Genomic DNA, 23,351 nt, shown 5'->3' on the forward strand with positions numbered 1-23,351 from the left:
TGCCCCCCTCCAATGATCTAATAAAATAAAACGCTACAACTTGGAGCTGAAACCCTCAGACCACTTTTTAGTTTTCTCTTTCTCACTTCTACACAAATTAGGTCCAAACTTTTTTTCTTTCCATTGGGAAATTATTTATTGGAAAATTCCTTTTAAGGTGTATTCATCGCCTGTAGCTAGCCTACACCTTGGCCTTTTGTATTCTGGTGGAAGTGGAGGACGAGGAAAGCAGCTCTGTGGAGATGGTGAAGGATCTGACAGTAGGATCCAACAAATCTCTGTGTCTGTGTTTGTGAGTCCCCCCCTTGTGTGAATGTGTGTGTGTGTTTATTCCCTCTGTAATAAGCTGGCCCTTTGCCCTTGGATTGAGGCCCAGATGTGACCAGCTCCTCTATCAATAACTTGATCAATTGAAGAGCTGTTAAGCCCTTTGCTCTCTGCATGTCATCTGCAGCTGCACCATGACGGGAGAGCTCTCCTTCACTGTCACACTCTCAAGCAAAACAAAAAGGTAAAATGAACGATTTAAAACAGCAAAAGAGCCAAATTAGTCACATTAAAGCTGAATAAGGCAGCACACATCATTTTATTCAAATCATTTATAGACAGCTGGTCGAACCATGGGTTTAACCTGGAGCTTTACAATCTTTTCTCTCACACTTTGATCCATCGAACAGAATAGTCTGGCTTATAATATCTCAAACTGTTTTCACTTTTCTTATTGTCTAACAAAAGTGTGTCTAATAACACAAATGTCTGACATGATGGACGAGTAATTACTCGTCTTTCATTTGCTTTTATTAATTTGATGGTTCTCACAATATTTTCTCGAGTTCGTGGATACTTGACCTCTATACAATACAAGCTGTGCCAGAATAGAGCCTGAGTACAGTTACCCGGGTTTTTAAGTAGAAGTTTGAGTTACATATGTCCTCAACATTGGTCGGGGCATCTGATTAGGATGCCTGCTGGAGTTTAAGGTGAGCTGTTGGTGAGGAGACCTTGGAGCAGACACAGGATAAGCAGGACAGATCATGTCTCCTGGTTGTCAGGGTAAATGGTAAATGGACTGGTACTTATATAGCATCTTTATAGCACCTTTCTACTCAAGCTGGGCACTCCCTACTACACATTTCATTCACCCAATCATGCACACATATATCCTACATGCACATATATGGATCGCAGGCAACTGTGGACTCTGTCTTTTGCCAAGGACACCTCAACTAGAGGAGCTGGGGATCGATTCACCAGCCTTCCAGTTGGTAGACCACCCACTCTACCGCATGAGCTGCCTCATCAAAGAATGACTTTCAACAAGACCTTAACATAAAATCAGGTTCATCGAGCTGTCCCCAAGCCCAGTCATGAACAGCTCTCCTTCAGCAGCTGAGTCCGGCTATCTGAGACCAACCAGTGGTGCATCTAGGCAGGTTTTTTTTAAATTAGAGGTGTTCAGTTGTTAGCTTTGCACCACTGGTTCCTGAACTCATACAACAAATGACGTTTCCTCTCATGCTGAGCAGGATTACCATTGCAACAACACATCAGGGTAAAACCCCATCCTGGAAGTCACGAGACGAGTATTCCCCTAGAACAGCTCACTGAGCTCGTAGCACCTCTGCACAGACAATCTGGGCCCAGATAAACCAAAGCAATCTTAGTGAGCAGATACATGCAGTTAGATATGAAGTATAAAAAACTAACAGCTGAATCCTGACAGTAATGTATGAGTGAAAATAATGTCATTAAAGTGCTTTTCTACATAGAGAACTTTAATACTTTAATTCATTTTTTCATGATGAAACTTCCACATTGGTAAAATTATAAATGAAGGACTTTCACTTGTTGCAGTTTTAAGTTTTGTTGCTTAGACCAAGAATGGAAAGCATTCCTTAAATGAAGTTCACAGACTGTGTGGAAATGTGGAAGTTGAGTGCTGGAACATTGTTACACTGTTACAGTATTAAATCAGTGTGTTTCATCAGAGTTGTCAGTGGGTGCTTGAACCTCAACCTGTTTCCACGCTTGGCCACTCTGTGTTCACGTGACTGGACGACACATCGCACAGAGTAGCTAGTTTCACTCATCAATTCTCTTATTGTTCATATTCAACAGCAGTCACTGCTCGTTTGAGAGAAGAATATGAAGAACCCAAATGTGTCAGTGGGAATATTACTATCAAACTGATGCACACTACGTGTTCATAACAACTGGTTTATATTTAAATAACTTTAGCAATTTATTTCTCAAATGATTTTATTATCTCTGGGCTCTCTGACATGTACTCTGCTACATGTACTGCAGACAGTGCTGAGAACAATACAGTCAGAGCCCCCTGCTGGGCAAACTTTGTAATTAAACAAGCCAAAGCATCCTTTTCTGAATCTGTTCTGTATATATGTGTTGTCACCAAAGGACGCTCCTGTCTCGGTAAAGTGCAGCAATGACCACTTGCTCATTGCTGCAAGTGTATCCAACACAGGAGCTTCCTGTTTAATAAATGGAAATACCCTTTTTGAATACAAGCACGCTCATCCACACAGGTGTGTACACAGGTGTTCACTGTTCACAGACACAAACTAACACAAACCTGGCTGCTACCTCAAAGTAAATTGTGTGCTGTCGATCCTGCGTGCTGCACAACAACTTTCAATATTTAGTATTTACTGTTATTCACACGTAGCTAGATTAATGCGATGGTGTTGTGTTTATTATGTTGCTCTCTTTTTTTGCTTGTTTTCTTTTTTTTTCTCTCAACAGGTGATCCGGGAGGTTTTTTTCTTTCTCTTTTTAAGTGCCCTTTCTCACTGTCCCTCTTCCCCTCTCTTTTTCTTTCTTTCTTCCTTTCCTGTCCCACAGCCATGTCTGTCCCGTCTGTAACAACTGAAAATAAAATAAATAACAACAACAATGGTCGATCAAATGGACCGATACGGCATGATGATGATCCATTTGATTGATTGATTGATTGGTAATTTATTTCAACATGTGAACAATATACAAGTACACTTAGAAAAGAAAATAAGAGAGAAAAAAAGTAGTATACAAAATACATACAAAAAACCTTCTGATTAATTTACATGTTGAAAGGGAAGAAGTAAACACTTATTTAATCCCACCCCTTTGCCATAAATTATCAGTTAATATTTAGTCAGCTTCCTTACTGATAACATTTGTAATAAAAATAGTGAACAGATTTCTGATATAATATATACTGTAATATCACATCATAAATTTTTTTTTTTTTTAAATAGAGACATTCACTTAATTTCAATATTTTCCTTTTCTTTATAGTTGGAGAAGATCATATTTTTATAACTCTTTTTGAACAGTTTTATGTTTGGACATTGCTTTAATTCCATATTCAGACTGTTCCACAGTTTCACTCCATGCACAGAAACACAAAAGCTCTTTCTTGTAGTACGTGCCTTCATTGTTTTGAAGTTACAAAAACCCCTTAAATTATAACTTCCTTCTTTCAAAAAAAAACATACTCTGAATATTACCTGGCAGTTCTTTATTTTTTGCTTTGAATAGAATTTATGCTGTTTGGAATTTCACTAGATCGCCAATTTTCAATATTTCAGACTGCAAAAATAGTGAGTTTGTATGTTCCCTATAACCTGCATTGTGGATGATTCGAATTGCTTTTTTTTGAAGAGTAAAAAGGGAATGTAATGTGGTTTTATAGTTATTGCTATTTTCATTCTGTCTGGAAATCGACCAGTTTGAAATGATAAATTACAGATGTATGTAAACGGTTTTATAATAGCCTCAATGACTCTCTCAACCACTATCATATCAATATCATGATGATGATTGATAAAGTAAATCTGTCGGGTATCTTTGTTGGCCTTCAGACAACAATTCTGACGGCTAAAGAACCAAACGGGACAGGCAAAACAAACAAACAAACAAACAAACAAACAAACAAACAAACAAACAAACAAACAAACAAAGGAAATACAAAAAACCTTCTGTAATTGTTAAGTTAGCTCACATGTGTAAAGTGATGACATCACATCACAACAATATATCAGTTATCACATGCAACACCGTGGAGTTCATTGATCCAGGGACTCGCGTCTAATTAGGTGCTGATGTTTTGTGTTTGTGCAGATGTAGATGAGTGCGCAGAGGACTCAGACGACTGCCACATCGACGCCCTCTGCCAGAACACAGCCAAATCCTACAACTGCATCTGCAAGCCTGGATACAAGGGAGATGGGAAACAGTGCGAGGGTGAGTGCTACGTTTCCTTCGGTTCATCCCAGTGAAAGCACAATCAGTAATGGCTGGGATTTACGCAGGAATGTACCAGTTGTTATAGAATATGAACGCAAAGCACATCTTCATGTTACTCCTCTTTGAGAGTGAGAGCACATCCAGAAGCAATAGGTTGAGACAAACAGCTTTAAGTCCTTAGTATGCTTTAAACAAGATGCCTGGCAGATCTAGCAATAGCTTGAAACAACCTCTTCATGGAGACGTTGATAGCGTTGGATCACAACCTAAAAACAGACTTTTCTAGCAGTAACACGTCTTTGAAGGAAGAGTAAAACACTTGGTTTGAATAATGGCTGCTATTTGATATCTAAAAGGTGTGGGGGTGGTGGTGCATGGTGGTTTCTAATACTATATGAGCATCTGACAGGCGGTGCTAATTGAACTATGACTCTTATACAAAGGTGTACAATGCAGCCAGTCTGGTGTTTCTCACACAGAGACTCGCTTGGGCAGGTTGTTAGGTTATTAACAGTTCTTCGAGCAAATTTGGTGATTCATTTTACTTTTTTGTTTTCAAGAATGACAATTTTCCATTTTATAATTTTATAACTTTATTTTTAAAGTCAGTTACTGCTAACTGGGTTTCCATTGTGAAAGTGTTTGAGGCTATTCCACTGATTTGTCAAAGACGTTGCCTTGCTGTAAGATGTATAACAGGTTCATTCTACGCTGATCACAGAGGGACTATGACAATGATGACAGTGTACAAACTTTTCTAATAGCACAGCAAATCTTTGAAAGTCTTTGAAAGAAGACTAAAATACTTGGTTGCTTCTGACTTTTTGACTGTTGTATCAGAGTATGCTCTCCTCACATGAAGGATAGGTGATGTTCATCATAATTATTGTGAATTTGCTTAGATGTGAGTGCATGAACTGGGCCTCTGATGCAACCGCAGGATGGACAGCTGTTTCACAACCCCCACACCCCACACCCACAGGGTTCTCCTAATTAACGGAGAGAAAGCGACTTATTGAGGGTGTCGGGGTGAGAAGGGGGCGGCACCCGGCTGTGCGCTCACACCTCCACTCCTGCCTGAAAGCACACCACAGCTGGAGCCACAGCCGACTGCACAGATACACTTTCTCCACCTCTCACCCTCTGTTAGGTCTAGGCTGTCACACATTTATTTAAACGTGCTCACAGGACCACTGTGATCATCTAATCTTTCCCACACTGGTTTAATTTACAGTGGGGCAAAAAAGTATTTAGTCAGCCACCGATTGTGCAAGTTCCCCCACCTAAAATGATGACAGAGGTCAGTAATTTGCACCAGAGGTACACTTCAACTGTGAGAGACAGAATGTGAAAAAAAAATCCATGAATCCACATGGTAGGATTTGTAAAGAATTTATTCATAAATCAGGGTGGAAAATAAGTATTTGGTCAATAACAAAAATACAACTCAATACTTTGTAACATAACCTTTGTTGGCAATAACAGAGGTCAAACGTTTACTATAGGTCTTTACCAGGTTTGCACACACAGTAGCTGGTATTTTGGCCCATTCCTCCATGCAGATCTTCTCGAGAGCAGTGATGTTTTGGGGCTGTCGCCGAGCAACACGGACTTTCAACTCCCGCCACAGATTTTCTATGGGGTTGAGGTCTGGAGACTGGCTAGGCCACTCCAGGACTTTCAAATGCTTCTTACGGAGCCACTCCTTTGTTGCCCGGGCGGTGTGTTTTGGATCATTGTCATGTTGGAAGACCCAGCCTCGTTTCATCTTCAAAGTTCTCACTGATGGAAGGAGGTTTTGGCTCAAAATCTCACGATACATGGCCCCATTCATTCTGTCCTTAACACGGATCAGTCGTCCTGTCCCCTTGGCAGAAAAACAGCCCCATAGCATGATGTTTCCACCCCCATGCTTCACAGTAGGTATGGTGTTCTTGGGATGCAACTCAGTATTCTTCTTCCTCCAAACACGACGAGTTGAGTTTATACCAAAAAGTTCTACTTTGGTTTCATCTGACCACATGACATTCTCCCAATCCTCTGCTGTATCATCCATGTGCTCTCTGGCAAACTTCAGACGGGCCTGGACATGCACTGGCTTCAGCAGCGGAACACGTCTCGCACTGCGGGATTTGATTCCCTGCCGTTGTAGTGTGTTACTGATGGTGACCTTTGTTACTTTGGTCCCAGCTCTCTGCAGGTCATTCACCAGGTCCCCCCGTGTGGTTCTGGGACCTTTGCTCACCGTTCTCATGATCATTTTGACCCCACGGGATGAGATCTTGCGTGGAGCCCCAGATCGAGGGAGATTATCAGTGGTCTTGTATGTCTTCCATTTTCTGATGATTGCTCCCACAGTTGATTTTTTCACACCAAGCTGCTTGCCTATTGTAGATTCACTCTTCCCAGTCTGGTGCAGGTCTACAATACTTTTCCTGGTGTCCTTCGAAAGCTCTTTGGTCTTGGCCATGGCGGAGTTTGGAGTCTGACTGTTTGAGGCTGTGGACAGGTGTCTTTTATACAGATGATGAGTTCAAACAGGTGCCATTCATACAGGTAACGAGTGGGGGACAGAAAAGCTTCTTACAGAAGACGTTACAGGTCTGTGAGAGCCAGAGATTTTCCTTGTTTGAGGTGACCAAATACTTATTTTCCACCCTGATTTACGAATAAATTCTTTACAAATCCTACCATGTGGATTCATGGATTTTTTTTTCACATTCTGTCTCTCACAGTTGAAGTGTACCTCTGGTGCAAATTACTGACCTCTGTCATCATTTTAAGTGGGGGAACTTGCACAATCGGTGGCTGACTAAATACTTTTTTGCCCCACTGTAAGTATATTTCTATTTCCTGTTTTATCGCCTCAGATCTGGTTATAATAAATGACATTTTCAGCTGACTATGAAATAGTCATCATTCCCAACAGCAATGATAATTCACCAATCAGAACTAGAGTCTAGGAACATGACAGGATCGCTGTGGCTGATCTGTAACTCACTGAGTTGGATAGCCACTTTAACTAGATTATGTAAACCAGGTCTAATCAGCTTGTTCAAGCTAAATTGCAGCTTTTTCATTCAGGTCCTCAGTGTGGGAATTTTTCATGGGTTTTCAATAGGCAGTTGTTCTGTAACATCGGTCCAGTCTTTGTGTTTTCAGTTTTCTTTTCTTTTTTAACTTCTCTTGTTAGACGCCTGCTAGCTCTGTGAGCTACTAGCTAGCTAACATTATGTGAAATTCCAGTGAGAAGTGACTGACTGAAAAAAATAATGCATCCAAGGAATGCTATGGAAAAACCCTCTAATCTCTAGTTGGAGAAACTCTTTGTCTTTCTGGCTTTGTGGGGTTTTTCAAACTTCAAATAGAAACTTTAATATTTAGTTCAAATCCAACAGTTCCCAGACAGGATGTGATGCAGTACATATAGAGGAGAATTATTATTAATCCACAAGAGCTAGCTTAACTTTTTAAAATAAAATACTACAACATCTACTGTCAGTAGAACATCTTCCACTTTTTACAGTGAGTTTAAAGCACAACAACAACAACTTGCCATTTGATCTTTCCATGAACTCTCTTCTCTACTATCAGCATGTGCTCTTATCTCACAATGATGTCATTTTTGGATGAACTGACCCTTTAGACATGCATAATTACTGACTGTGCACACTAATGTCTCAGAATACACGCGGATCTGTCTCTGTTTCTGTTTGCATAGACAGGGTGATTTATTACACTTGACACTCAGTCTTTCTAAACCATGTGTGCTGAATGACAACAGCTTCTCTCTCTCCTCTGAGAGGAGACGGCAGGAGGCTCCAGACTTTTCAAGGTTATGATGTCCCTCCGTAATGTTGCTGTCTGAGCAGATCTGTCCCATCAGCCACAGATACCTTTGAATCAGTGTGAGCATGTTTGTGAAGTGCACTATGGATGGACCTTGAATGTCAGCTAGGACATCACTGTTCACTGTGTACGTGTCATGCACTGTCCTCCCTTTGCCTCATGACTGTACATTCAGGTCTTTTAAACTCTTCACTGGCAATGAAGCAACAGCTCATGACAGAGACGCCAAATGAAGACAGATGGTGGATGGGAGTTGACCCTTGACCCTGGTGATTAGATATGGTCGCTGTAATTGGCCGGCTGTGTTTTCCATCAACAGGCATTACAGCCCACTTTGCTGGCCAGCGCCATTAGTGGCTCTGCTATTCCTGGAAGCACCTGGAAGCAGCAGAGTCTCTGTGCTTGCTCTCCGCAGCTCTAAGGTCATCTCTGTGTCTTTATTATCAGCATCACTCCATATCAGTGGATGATCACTCAGCAGTGTAGTGAAACATTCAGAGGATCATGAAAAACTGTGTCAAAAGAAGTGCTTATAAGAGACATTTTACTCCCCATTTCTTAAAAGTGCATTGACCGAGAAATTTATGATAGCCCAGACTGCTGCTCTCATTTGTCATCTTTCCCAGGTCCAGAGCACCTGTGTTTCAGAGACCTCCAGATGCACTCTTCATGCTTTGTAAATAGACATGTCTTAAGAACCAAATAAACCGTGGCCTGTACTGAAAGTAAGGGCGATGCTGTAGAAGCACTGGCACAAAAGACAGTTATGTGTATAGTGTCAAGTCTGATTTCTGAAGACTTCCATCTTTGCTTTTTGAAACTGGAGGTAATGGTCATGGGGTGGATCTGACCAAATCAAACTAATAAACATCTTAGCACAACGTAAGGAGGATGTGGGGTGATGGAGGGCGTTATGGTGACATCAGCATTGGCAAACATTGGGGGTTATAATGACCAATAAGACTGCATGCAACCACAGTGTCAGTGTTTGCCCAAGTGATTTTATTAGTATGTTTCCTGTGCATAACTACCGTTTTCTGATGTTAACTCCAGTAAACAGATTGAAATATAATTGGCAACTACTGAAATGTTGCTGTGATGCAGGCTTTGTTGTTGCAGAGTGGCTGAGCTCTTTAACACGTCTGCTTTGCTGGTAAACACCTCTCCATTGCATTGAATCACTACAGACAGTAAGTCCAATGTAAAGAAAATTCTGGGTTCCTGAAGTTGTTCATTAGCTGTTATTGCAACACAGCAGTGTGCTGTGTCTGCATCAGGGAGTGCTTTCGTTATCCACTTCATGTCTTGATATACTATAAGACAAAACTGACCTCCTCAGCAAAGTCACCAGCAGCATTTTGTAACTCACAGAAAACACTGAAGAACCTGAAACTTCTAAGCAATGAGTGGAGCTCTCATTCTGTACAGGGGCGTTTTGCTCGCATGGTTTTTCTTGCCCCATTGGAAGGAATCATTCTCCTTTAGCTGAATGAGTGTGAATCATATGCTACTGGCTTTACAGTAGTTTATATATATAATATATAATGCCCTTTGTATCATATATGATAGACCTCTATCTCAGCAACATGATCAATACTTGCCATAATTTCAAAATGTTATGGACAAAACTTTTTTGCCTAAAATTAACGTTGTTAAGAAAAGTTGCCAAAAATGCCCAAAGTATCAAATGTGATATAAAAATATATAATAAATATATATTAAAAATATAATAAATATGTCATACACAACATGATATAGCGAAAAAATGTTTGTGGATCTTGTGGTAAGGGTTAATAAACATCAGAATGTTCTGGATATTTTTTGATGGGTTGGATCTTACAGGGGAGATTTTACACTGATGCACTCTGAACACCAAACGATGGCGTGAGATCGTAGTGAAAGAATTGTGTTTTGTTCCTGTAGCAGAGTTCAAGATGCTTGGAGAACAAATGCCAAGGTACGCTGAAGCTTTTCTGGCAGCATGTGGTAGCCCAGCATGTTTGTCCTTCGTGTCTATAAACTTCATGACAGTTGTGGATCAATGTAAGGGGCCGCGGAGTTCTCCGAGCATTTGCTTGGTATGTCTCTCCTGACAGTGTGGCTCTGCATGGCATCGTCTTTTAAAGTGAACTATCAGCTTTACTTTTCTGGACATAAGTAAGAAGCAACATGTCACATTTGCATTAGATGGTAGAGAACCTTTTTTGTGCTTTCTCTACCATCAAAACACCTGGATGAGGATCTGACATCTGTGCTGCGAACACATCGAGCTTGACCTCACGTCCAAAGTTCTTGAGAACTTTGATGTTTCTTGATAAAAAAACACCTGCAGATATTTTACTGGAAAATTCTTTAGTTTTGAGAAAGTTTGTCAAGCAATAAACAAGTGTCCAAAGAAATCAACAATGTAGACTGATTTGGTTTTTTCACACCAAAACAATTGCAAAATCTTGAAGGTCTGGCTCATATTCAAGGTTGAAAGAGTTTGTATGGTCAAAAGTTCAGCTAAATATTGAAAATCAGTGTCAATACATGTAAAGAAACAACAAAGCCATAGATTATGTTGATGATGACATAACTACAACGCAATTTCGAGGTTCCAGAGGGAGTTGGCCTGTGCAGCTCCATTAGAAACCTCTCACTCTCTTGTGCTTTTGTCATGGCTGGGACTCGAGCTCTGGTGACCACGGGAGATGATCTGTGTGCTCAGTCTACCTTCGCGACATGTTGCACTAGAAATGAGCATTTCCAGGCCATATTTATCTTTCATAGTTCAGGGAAGAGAAACTCCACAAGATTAGTGAAGGTATTCCAATTCAAAAGAACCCTCCTAAAATGACAAAGATGCCTGTTATTTCTTTGTTTTATATCATGCACCATTCCTTCATCTTTTATGGAAAGGTTAGCTCCATTTCAGCATGTGATGATCCAGGGAGTGAGTGACCTGGCTGCTGCAGAGCTGTGGGTTGTCTGCAAAGCCACCCTGTGGTTACCCGACACTTGTCACTTACAGGGTAACTGGTTTTTCCCAGTTGCCAGGAGGTTTCTGTTGTACACGTAACAACAGCGCATATTGAGATCTTGGTAAACAATGTGCACATTTGACTATTGGAGTAAGTGACAGCTGCCTTGCATCGTTGCCTGTTTCAAAACCTACACCACCCTGTCACGTACCTTTAGGTTAAGCCTAATTCTAACCACATTCTTCTGCTCTAAGAAATAAATCCCAAAATGACACGAGGAGAAGCTCGACGAACACCCAGAGAAAGAGAGAAAAAGTGCATCTCATGGGAGGAATGGATGATGAGGGAGACAGAGCAGGTGGGAGGGCATGAAGACGAAATGGCAGAGAGATACTAGGCCATTGTCTGCCTGGTGTCTGCACCTCCGTCATCAGTCAGCCTCTCCTCACTGGCTACCTACAGACACACATAGATGATATAACTCAGCTCACACACTCACAGAAATCCATCCCACCCATCGCTGAGTGTGTTGCTGCACCTCCCGCTCTCGCTTGTCTGTCTTTCTGACACTTCCTTGCACACTCTGAGTGGAGCAGGTCAGATTCACCAAGGCTCCAGTTTTATATATAGATAACGAGGCCTTAAGGCAACATCTACAGCCTGCTTCTTGGCAATTAGTAATGCCACTCAGAAAAAGTGCAGAAGGAGGAAAGAAATGCCACACAGACTGTTACCGGCCTTAGCCTTCAGTCCATCTCACTCTATACAGAGTTGAAAGACAAAGCCCCGATGACATAAGCGGTCTTGACTTGGCAACCACACAGCTGCTTTGTGGCTCTGTATCCAACCACAGTCTCAGCCTGAGCGATAGACTGTGACATGTTATGGTTTCCAAACAAAGTACAAACTTTATGTTTCGTTTTCTCTGTCACCCAGACTCATGGATAAGCTCGCATTCATTTTGGGGGATGAAAACCTAAATCAGTATGTAGCGGTAAAGACTTTAGTTGGTTTTAGAGCAGTTGTCAATCAGATGTCCACTAAATACAGCCTCCATATGATATGGTAACTGGTAACTGTTTGGGATGTCGCAGTTTACTACATGATTGCTCGCTATACTGTTGTAATACATTCATGCCTCTTTGTTTTTGGTCCTCACCTGGGAAGTAGAAGTCTAAAAGAAGCTTCAGACTTACAATAAGCAAGCTGTGATAAAACACGTGACACGAACCATAAGTTTGCATATATCACGCTGACTTATCTGCCAGCTACTTGCAAACAAACAATGGAACTGTGTGACGCTAACGGTGACTCTGTGACTTTAAAGGAAAAGTTGTGCCTTTGAAATGTGTGTTTTGTGTTACACAACTTGTACTTGGAAGACAAATGTTTACTTTGAAGATGAAAATGCTCTCGCGTGTTGTGTGAGGTTGTGAAGATTCACTACAACTTGGAGAGTAAATTGTGTTTGTAGAGAAGTGACTGCAGCAGTCTGTGAGTGACCAAAACAATCACATGAGGTTTTTGGGGGCAGCACTCTCGTTGCTGATTTGCTGATTTCCCCAGGCGACAGCCAGACACCACATTATACATTTTCCTCTAGCCATCAGAGGTTGTCAGGCACTAGGCTTGTGTGACCGAGGTTGTGGGTCTGTTTGGCTTCCACTAATGACTGTCTTCACAGGCTTGTTGCTAACTGTACTGTTTGTTTTGGGCCTGGTGGTAAATTCCCTTAAAGTTGTTTTGTTGGTCTGGTTGTGGCCAGCTGTTATTGACATTTGTTTGCCGTATTAGAAGATGTGGAAAATTCCGACACCAGGAGAAACGCCTGTCTTCTGATGAATCCGAGCTATTTTAGAGGAACAAGCTGGGCTCACACAGCACTTATGTAAGTAACACAAAGTACCTACAGAAGTGTGGTATACATAATCCAGGTGGTTTTAATATGATGGCTGAAGAATGTACAGTTACAATAAAAGCACAGGTAAACTTATGGGTTACTATTCTGTAAGCAGTGGTAGTGAGAGCTTCTTTATTTATGTATTTTTCTGGTCCTAAACCTAAAAAAAGATTGGCCTGACAGGAGAGAGCTTTGTCTACCATCCTACTGTTGGAAAGTCCAGGAACCACAACAGAGCCTGCAGTCTGAAAGTGAAGTACCCTGATGGGACCTGATTTTGTATGAAAATAAAATAATTTAAAATGAAATTCTTAATTCAACACAGAGTCAGTTAAAAGAAGCTTATATGGTCACTCCTGTTAAGGTAGTGCTCTTCTGCAGCATTTCTGATAAACTGAAAGCTTTTCAACTGTTCTTTTATCTGAACTCAGCACCAGTGTTGGTCAAGTTACTTGAAAAAAGTAACCAGTAACTAATTACTGATTACTTCCTCAAAAAAGTAATCCCGTTACTTTACTGATTACTTATTTTCAAAAGTAATTAATTACTTAGTTACTTAGTTACTTAGTTGCTTTTTAAAAACACGATTTACAACCTGAAGAGGTGATAAAGCGATAGATCTTTCAGCCCAATTCTACTTTTTCTGCATAATCCATCATACAAAATGTAATCAAATGGAAAAGTCTCTTTTTAAAACTTGTTTTATTAGTTTTAATCTTTTAACTTTATGCATCAAGCAAAAATTTAATTATCTGCAACATTCTCTGACTGGAAGAAATTAATTTAACATTTAAACCTATTTTCTACACATTCCAGCTCATAAAATAAAATATTTTTTGTGTTTACACTCAGTCTTTCAAATAGATGCAAGTGAAACACAGCAGAAAATAAATAAAGTCAAAGACTCAGCGGTCCTGTTGCTCTATTTTCACTTGTAAAGCAGGAGTGGGGTAGGCGGAGGTTTACCCTGGTGCAGGTGTGCCGCAGCGGTCAGTGGAAGAATCCGCGAGTTTCTCTGTGAGTTTCCCATTACGTCGTAGCTACTCGGTGCTTGCTTGGAAGTTTAGGGGGTTTTTTTGCTGTAAAAAGAAGTTTTCTTCCCACGCACGATGGACGCTAATGTTTTTGTCACTTTATGGAATCAAACTCAAAGTAAGGTCAGTACTTCCACGCTTTAAACGCTGCACGCTCATACTCTCTCCCACAATCGATATGTTATCCATTGTTGATCTGCACACAGCTGTTGTCACCAACGGCGCACTCGCTTACGTCACTGTCGTGAGACATTCTCGCAAAAAAATCACGGTTTTAGTAACGCAGTAACGCAGCGTTCCTACGGGAAAGTAACAGTAATCTAATTACCGTTTTTGCAATAGTAATCCCTTACTTTACTCGTTACTTGAAAAAAGTAATCAGATTACAGTAACGCGTTACAAGTAACGTTACTGCCCATCTCTGCTCAGCACTAAGTTAAAAAGTCTGAGAAATCAGACAGAAATTCTGATTAAGGCCAGGAGGATGCTAGATAAGAACTAAAACTTGTTTGTGACCTTTCTGGTTAGGGTCCACATGACAGCGAGCCAGGCTTTCAACGAGTTAGATCTTTTCCAGGGTCTTTAGCTGATTAATAGGCTGGAGTGAAAGATTGCTGCCACTCCTCCTCCTTGGCCTGGGTTTCAAGGATTCTGACTGTATGACTCGGCGGTGTTGTTTCATTTAAACTAACGTATTTATCCTGCTGTAGCCAAGTTTCTGTAGGGCACAGTAACTGAATGTGCGGTTTAATTTTTAAAGTATTTACTAAAAAGAACTGAGAGGAGAGAGACCTAATGTTTAATAGTACACATTTAATTCATTTACTCTTTTTGTGGTTGAGACAGGGCTGGACTGGGACAAAAAATCGCCCCGGGCATTTTGACTAGAGACCGGCCCCCCTGGTATTACAGGAAAAGCCATAAAGCCTTTGAATGAAAACAGACGCTGTGGTGACAGTGATGTACGCTGTCTTGTTGGTTTATGTATGATTTCTATACATTTTACATCAGATAAAAACTTTGGTTGTAAGATTCAGACAATTATTTTTTAAAAGCAAGATATTTTAAATGAGAATGAGAAAGAAAAGTATTTCTTTGTGCCCCCCTCTCCCTGTTAATGTCCTACCTGCCCCCCTGGCAACACTTTGCTAGACCCGCCCCTGCACAGTTACCAGCTGTCAGCTACCTAAAAAAAGGACCCTGGTGTTATTTATCTCTCAGAAACAGTTCATAACTTCCCTTCAACTCATTCATGTCACCTAAAAGGTAAACCTGTTTCTCCATCACCTGTTCAGCTCTGATGATTCAGTAAGGACATCTCCTGGTTTCATCTTCATGTTTCCCTCTCACCACATAACCAAACCGACATCATGACCAGCAGCTTTACAGCTGTGGCTCCAGCAAACATTCTAACTAAATAAATTCTAACAACAGCTGATCAAGCTTAAACGTGCTGCTGCTGTTTAGCGCGACATCTGCTGGTTTCCTCTTTCTGGCGCAAAGTGGGCGATAAACAAACGAGAGAGAAAAGCCGATCAGCTGATCACTGATCAGTTTCATGATTGAATGAGAGAAGAAGAGGCAGCTGACAGTGTAAAGACACAGAATAAATCCATCTTTTTGTCTTTTTCATTGTAGCAGAAGTCCGGGATAAACTGTATTCCTTTTCAGCTCAACACGAAACGCGTAATATTTTCTCTGAATACGAGACGATTCAGTTTTTTAGGGGACGGTTGGAAACTCTACTAACTAACCTTATGAACAAAATAAAGTTCAACATCATCATAGCACCACCCAGCTGTAGAAACTCCGTCATGCTAGCTAGCACGCAGTACGAGTTATTATAACTGACAGTAAAAACTCAGCACAACGAAAATAAACTCCACCTAAACTTGAAAAAAAAAAAAGGTAAATGGTCTGTATTTGTATAGCGCTTTATTAGTCCCTAAGGACCCCAAAGCACTTTACACGTCCAGTCATCCACCCATTCACACACCCATTCACACACACATTCACACACTGGTGATGGCAGCTACATTGTAGCCACAGCCACCCTGGGGCGCACTGACAGAGGCGAGGCTTGGTTCATATCTGACCCAGATAGACTGCAGGTCATAACTTCTTACCTGAAGTTCAGTTCACCTGACACTCGGACCGGCGGCCGCCTCGGGTCTCTCCTCCTGCCTCCCCTTCCCTCATCCACCTGCTGGCCTCTGTGGAAGCTCCGTGATGCCACCACCAAACAACGGAGTTATTTTTACACATCGGCCAGCATCTGGCCAATCCACCACGTCTCATTGTTTATACTGTCATAAAAAATAAATAAATAAAAATCATCGGCCCATAAAAACGAAAAATCACCATCGGCCCACCGGGCAAATGTCCGGTATGCCCGATGGCCAGTCCAGCTATGGGTTGAGAGTGTTACATCCTTCTTATTTATGGTTAATTCTTTTTATTTTTTTCTTTTAAATTTCTTGCTGTTTGTATTTTTTATTTTGATGGTGTGGGGATTGGAGTTTGAGGGAATCACAGGACGAGAGAAACTGCAGAGACGTGTGTAGAACTGCAACTATTACTTTGTATGCCACAGTGATGGATACACCAATAAGACTGTCTTTAATGTGCTATTGTTCCCTCTATTTAGGACATTTGAAGGTGTGCAGTGCTGTGAAATTAAAATTTCAATGAAACCTAAAGTAGTGAATGTGTTTTGAAAATGTAGGGAGGAGAACCCACAGACTGGGGTGGCTATAGCTCAGGAGCTAAAGCAGGGCATTACAAGGTTACTGATGTTTGGTATGGACACTGGAGCAGCCCGTCTGCATACCAAATATCTTTGGGCATGATACTAATCCCAAGTTGCTCGGGCAATATACTCCCACGCATCCATCTGAGTGTTAGATAGCAAAAGAGGCAAGTTGTGTAAGTGCTTTAAGTGCTCAGAGTAGAAGAGCACTATATAACAACCCGTCCATTTATACGTGTTTGTGCTAAAATGTAGGAAGTAAAAATAAAAAGTTATCAGAAAAATGCATTCTGAAGTAAAGTAACCTCTGATTTACCTATTTATTAATTCCTGCCATAAAATAGCATTGGTATTCAGTAAACAGAGCATGTAATTATTCAACTTAGAATCCAGACACTAGAAACCTTCAGAGGCCAGTATCCTACCTGAAAGGAAAGCTGCATCCTCCCCCTTTCTCATTTACTCCCTGTGCCCTTCAGAATATAATTCCAGTGTGGGAGTGGGGGTGTAGGTCCATCAGCAAAGGCGCCTAATTCATTTGATGAGACGTGGAGCATAAACATTTCTCTAGTAATTAGAAAATGCGTGCATGTGAGCGGAAGCAGCAGCCACTGAGTCAGTGTTGGGGCACTGCTGTCAGATGTCAGCAACAGCTCAGGGGCAGGAAGTGGCACTGTTTGAGGCAAAGTAGATCCAGTGAAATGCCTTCCTCCTCCTTCTACACAGCTCCCCACCTCCCTCTAATCTCTCTGTCAAACAAACATATGAGCACTTAACGCTTACGCAATAAGCAGAAGTTCAGAAAAGTTGCCACGAATTAGTTGAATTGTGTGGACTGTTATGCATCCATTGTTTCAAATAGTTTGTTCCAGGAAACATGAGCACAGACTGCTCGTCTCTTTGATGCTTCTTTGTTGAATGTGGCAAACTGAAGGAGCTTGTTTTGAACATATGATTCAGTTGTGTAACTGACAAATGGACTGGCACTTACATCCCACCTTTGAGTGCCAACTGAGCACTCAGAGCTCTCTGCTGCAAGTCTCATTCACTCAATCACACACAATCATACAGTGTATATCTGTGCCTAAGTGCTTTCTAACAGTTGTACACACACTCACATTCCAATCGACGCATTGGGGGAAATCCGAGTTCTGTGCCCAAGGATGCTTCAACCGAAGGAGTCCGGGCCTGATCCACTGACCTTCTAATTGGCTGGTAATCTGCTCTTCCACCTGAGCCACAGCTGCCCACAGGGAGCAAAAAGTGTCACAAAAGCGACTGTGGCTTGACTTTTGTTTACTTGCACACTTTTCTATTGTTCATTGCTGCTAGCTGGCATTTCTTCATACTGTCTCAGTATGTGTGTTTATTCTATGAACTGTACCACTGCCTCTTGTAGCCCACTGATTATTACCACGATGACAAGCATGGTTCAGCACTAACTCAAACCACACTAATGTGTATATATGATTTTATATTATAGACCAGTTTAAGCATCTTGGTGAAACAGAAAATGACGTTACAGAAGGAAGTGTTTAGGAATCACAGCACACACAGTTATTTTGGCCTTTTATGGATACAGACAGTGCAGATAGACGGGGGAACATATGCAGCAAAGGGCTGCAGGTCAGACTCAAACCTGGGCCTACTGCTGTCCAGCCATACGGCATATGGTCACCTGCTCACCCACTGAGCTAAACCAGCATCCCTGACCGCGTGCAGTCACAGGAGGCCGAGTGCTGACTGCAATAACTGCAGAGTTCCAAGCCTCCTCGGCATTAGCATGGGTTTCTGTGGCTAAGCAAAACAATAAAATAAAAATATAATATATCTGTTAGTTTGGTAAAACAGTTTCTTTGTTTTTTGACTGATGTTCATGGAAAAGCATTTTTTGTGAGACTCTAAATGTGTCAAGACTGTCAAGTTCTGAATTTTTATTGTAAATAGCTGTGCTGGTTTTTCTAAAACGTACCTCTGACATATGCCCCCCATACGATTATAAAGAAAAAGACTAAACAGTAAAAAGTGAACTTTAACATACATCAGAGAGTACTGAGGAGTTCCTGAGCATCATGCACTCTGAACTTTGCTCAGCATGTATCTGGGGGTAGTGATGTTGCCAGTCATACTTTGGACTCTGTCTTCACTCATGGCGTTACTATTGACCGTGTGAACATAAGTGAAGTTGTTCTCAGTGACCATAAGTCAGTCTCCTTTAATGTTTCCTGTAACTCAGAGTCTTTTTCTGAAGTTTGTCTTTAGCGCAGCCACTTTATCGATAACTGTTTTCTTCTTTTTGATAATGTGGAGCTCCTTGTTAACTTCTTACAAACTATCCAGCTGTCAGTTCCCACTCACTCTGGTTAAATAATCAAACTCACGGCCTTCACTCTTATAATGATGCATGAAAGAGGCTAGATACTTTTATTTCCACAATCGCATAAATTGTCATAAGAATAATCCAAGGATTTATGTGATACTATCAAAGGTGTTTCTTCTACAACTCAACATGCTGTGTTACATGCTGATGACGCTTTTAACACATTTCTTAATCAGTTTGTAAATAAGGTGATGGACTTCCATCCATCCATCCATTCACTTCCGCTTATCCTCTCCAGGGCGGGGGGCACTGGAGCCTATCCCAGCTGTCATAGGGTGAGAGGCGGGGTACACCCTGGGCAGGTCGCCAGTCTGTCACAGGGCCAAGGTGATGGACTTGAAATCTAAAATGAAACCTTTATCCTTAGACATATTAACCATCTGTCCTGTCTGGGACTCGCACCAGCTTTGGTCCTACATTGGCGTCTGATGCAGAGAGTTGTTCTATAATCTATAATCATTCTGCTTGATCTCAGTGCATCCTTTGATGTCTTATTTCCTTCTTACATGCTTCCTTTAGCTAGCATTCTTCAATCTTTTAATGGCATTCCTTATCATTTTAATGCCGATGATATTCAGCTGCATATGTCTTCTAACCCTCATGTCTACGGCCACTGCTTGACTCAGGTTACTAAAGAAACCCAACAATTACCCTTTTTTTTAAAATACCAACAAGACTGAGATTATTGCTCCTCCTGAGTTACAGTCGGGCTCTTGCGTCTTTTTGCAAGACTGCTAAGTCCTGCATTTGAAATCTTGTTATATAAATCCTGTCTTCCTTCTCTCACCCCAACCAATCACAGCAGATGGCCCCGCCCCTCCCTGAGCCTGGTTCTGCCGGAGGTTTCTTCCTGTTAAAAGAGAGTTTTTCCTTCCCACTGTCGCCAAAGTGCTGCTCATAGGGGGTCATATGATTGCTGGGTTTTCTCTGTGTGTGTTATTGTAGGGTCTACATTACAATATAAAGCACCTTGAAATGGCTGTTGTTGTGATTTGTTGCTGTATAAATAAAACTAAATTGAATTGAATTAAATATTTGATTCTTCTCTGCACTTCGACTCACATATAAAATCGTTGTCTCTTGTGTTAATTAGAGCACTAGGCTCCAGATTATCTCAGCTACTGCTTCTTCATTCACAGGCTCAGATTCAGTTAGTTGTTCCCTGTACGAGACTAAAGAGTACAGGGAACAGATCCCTTCTGTCTGCAACACCAAGGCTGTGGAACATTTTACATTTTGCTGACTCTGTAGATTCTTTAAAAAATAGCTGAAAAGTTAATTGTTTAAACAAGCTTAGTGTTGAAAATGTTTATTTATTTATTATTTATGCATTTTAAAACTACCTGTTTATAGTATTATGTCTTATTGTATCCTTTTATTGGCTATTACGGCGCTTGATGCTGTTATTTATTTTACCCACTTGTGTACACTGCTTTGTGAGCGTTTGTAGTGTTTCTTTTAGTAAGCTCAGTTTGGCAGCAGGTACGAGTCCCGGGCTCCCCCACACCTGTCAGCACAGCATCTGCATGTGTAGTTGACTCAAGTTATAATGGTAAGCTAGCATTGTGCATGATGTTCTGCATTATTTGCATCTATTTAACTAGATCGGAAACATAAACTCAACCTTAATTATCAACAAGAGTGAATCAGAAACGATTGCAGCTCCTGCTCCCACTTTACTTTGTGTCATTATGCCCATGAGATATTGCATACTGCGCTTTTAAAAGCCCATAAAGACGTGTATTCAAATATGGCCATCTTAACATAATCCACGATACAGACTCGGTCCGGCTGTTTGAAACAGTACAGACACCAATTAGTCACCCGCAGCTTTTCACTCACACGCAGCGCTGAGGCTGTTTCTCCCTATATGCAACGTTAGTTGTAGCCCTTACCTTCCCCTTTGTCTCTGACAGATGAAAAGCAGATGACAAAGGAGGTGCCACATCGTGTTGAACCACACCATCTGAGCTGGCAGCACAGCAAAGTGTCCAAACAACCTTTCCCCAAACAGACGCCCATTCAAGCTCAGCGTAATTAGTTGCAAATGCCTTTTAGGATGAGCCAGTGATGGCCGTGAGGAGCTTGTATACACAAAGCTCATGCTCTTTAAATGAGTGATTTTTTCCCCCATTTTTTGTTACATTTTCTTTCATTTTAAAATGAACTCAATCTGTTGGTGCTCACGTGTAGCTCAATTAAAGTACTTTGGTCACTTTAAAGTTTTTAAACAGAGCTCTGGTTACCTTTTCCTATAACAGGACTGAATGTTAGGCAGTGATATTAATCTTCTCACATAATCACAATCACATTGGAGCGGTCCATGACCTACACACAATATGGGCTTGTTTTGTCAGAGATCAAACAAAGCGAATTAAAATGCCCTTGTGTGTGTTAGTCTGCATAATTGGCTTCCGGTAAACATGTCTGTGATGCTTCATGGTGGAGATCGTGGCAGTCATAATTGTTTTCAAACCATTAAGTAAAACCTCTCTGATGAGGATCCTTTATGTTTATGTTGAGCCAACATCACAACATCACTCTTGTGAAAGGAAGTGAATGGCTGAGGGTTTCATTTTTACGATTTGTCCTTCTTTCTTTTACTTGTGAAAATGCACATGTACAGCATTTAAAATATTTTAAATGCAGGATAAATGTGGACGTTTTTAGGTGCATCTCTCTGATTTACTGTAATGTGTCGTGTTGCCGGTTCCACGTCACTGCATGTCAACTATTACTGTGTGCTGTTGCTGACTGCACTCATATGCGAGGCTGTTGCAAGAGTCTCTGGAGATCTGTTTTAGCCACAGAAGTAAAGGACTAAAGGGTTTAGTATGTCTCTTACTCCTCATCTGTGGAAAACAGGATGAGGAGTAACTCACAGCTCACAGAGTTCTAGCTCAGAGTTGCACAAAACTCTTTTCATTGAGTCATCAGGCCATCGGGCAAGGTGCACGGATGAGGTTCTTTCCAGTGAATTTACTCTTAAATTGTTTTCATGTATACAACCTGTCAGATGAACTGTAGGCAGATAGACAGGCAGATAATACAGCAGATGTGTGGAGCAGAGCAAAATGAGACGAGATAAAAAGGGAGAGAGTTTGGGACACAGGAAGCCAGGAAAGAAGAATGAAAGGCTGCACATGACTTTGACTAACCCATCCAGGCGGCATCCTACTTGGCTCAAGGAAGAGAAGGTGCACAGACGTCAGCCTGAATCAGAGTGCACGTATACCTGTGCTGCATCAGCCGTCGCACAGACAGAGCAGGAGGACCTGGGCTTAAGTCTTCCTCTACTGCACGGCAGATCTCCTGCTGTTCACACGGAGGGGGAGGACTGTTTGTTTAAGTGGCTCTGCATGGCAACCACTTGCAAGCTGCTCCGATGAAAACCTCTGCTGGCTCAGCATGGAGGTGGGTGGTTATCCCCAGATGAATAAACACTCACTGACATCCCCCAACCAACTACTCCCTTCCTGAGCTGTACTGTGATGTTTCAGGGGTTACTCTCGAAGGATGGCACTCATCAGGGTTGATGGATTTCCTGCTACCTAAGAAACCAGCAGGAACAGACTTTTATGGTGACGTGTGTGTGTCGTTTTAATCACTGTATCAAACAACACACATTAGAGTGCCTCTCTAATGTGTGTTTGCTGTCATTGTGTGTTGTTTTGGTGTCTTTACTCTCATTTGTTTCTGTCCGAGACAATTTTACTCAAGCTGAACACTTGATATGTCACGCCAGGGAAATCCACTCTAGGGCAGTGATGGTGAAATTGTAAAGGCACTCAGAAGCATCTCTTCATATTCCTATGCATAGCACCTTTAACATATTTACATACAATACTGTTACCTGTAACTTCATTTAGCATCTGTGACCCATGCACAGACTTGATTCAGCCTTCAGGTTTCAAGGGTTCCAGTTTCATCCAGACTGTGTGAAGAGGTGTGGCAGTGAGCGAGAACCCACTCACAAAGCTTATTAGATTTTAAGTACACAGAGTGCATTGAGTCATTGATCAGAGCTACCAAATGGAAAGCAAATTTGAAACTTGACTCACAGTGCTAATAAAAATACCCTCTGCATTTCCCCTCAAACAGCAATATTTAGTTCATTAAAGTGGTCATTTTCACGTTTACTTCTACAGTATATAGAAAAAAAAATGGTTTATTCTCAATTTACTTCAGTTAAGAGCGACTGCCTACACCGCTGAAACCGGGCTTTAAT

The 23,351-nt window shown here is 41.3% G+C and overlaps 1 protein-coding gene across 2 annotated transcripts in view; it reads left to right on the plus strand.

Moving 5' to 3' along the window:
• Window positions 1-23,351, plus strand: part of scube1 (signal peptide, CUB domain, EGF-like 1) — a 120,996-nt gene that overhangs the window by 1,164 nt on the left and 96,481 nt on the right. For both annotated transcript variants that reach the window (XM_085436505.1, XM_085436506.1), the window contains exon 2: window positions 4,123-4,245. In XM_085436505.1, the coding sequence (XP_085292631.1) occupies window positions 4,123-4,245 (123 nt within the window). The remainder of the gene's footprint in view (window positions 1-4,122; window positions 4,246-23,351) is intronic.

The sequence above is a fragment of the Copadichromis virginalis genome, linkage group LG17 (assembly GCF_057382275.1).
Source record: "Copadichromis virginalis isolate Kocher_CV1m ecotype Utaka linkage group LG17, C_Virginalis_male_GT1.1, whole genome shotgun sequence".
Lineage (NCBI taxonomy): Eukaryota > Metazoa > Chordata > Actinopteri > Cichliformes > Cichlidae > Copadichromis > Copadichromis virginalis.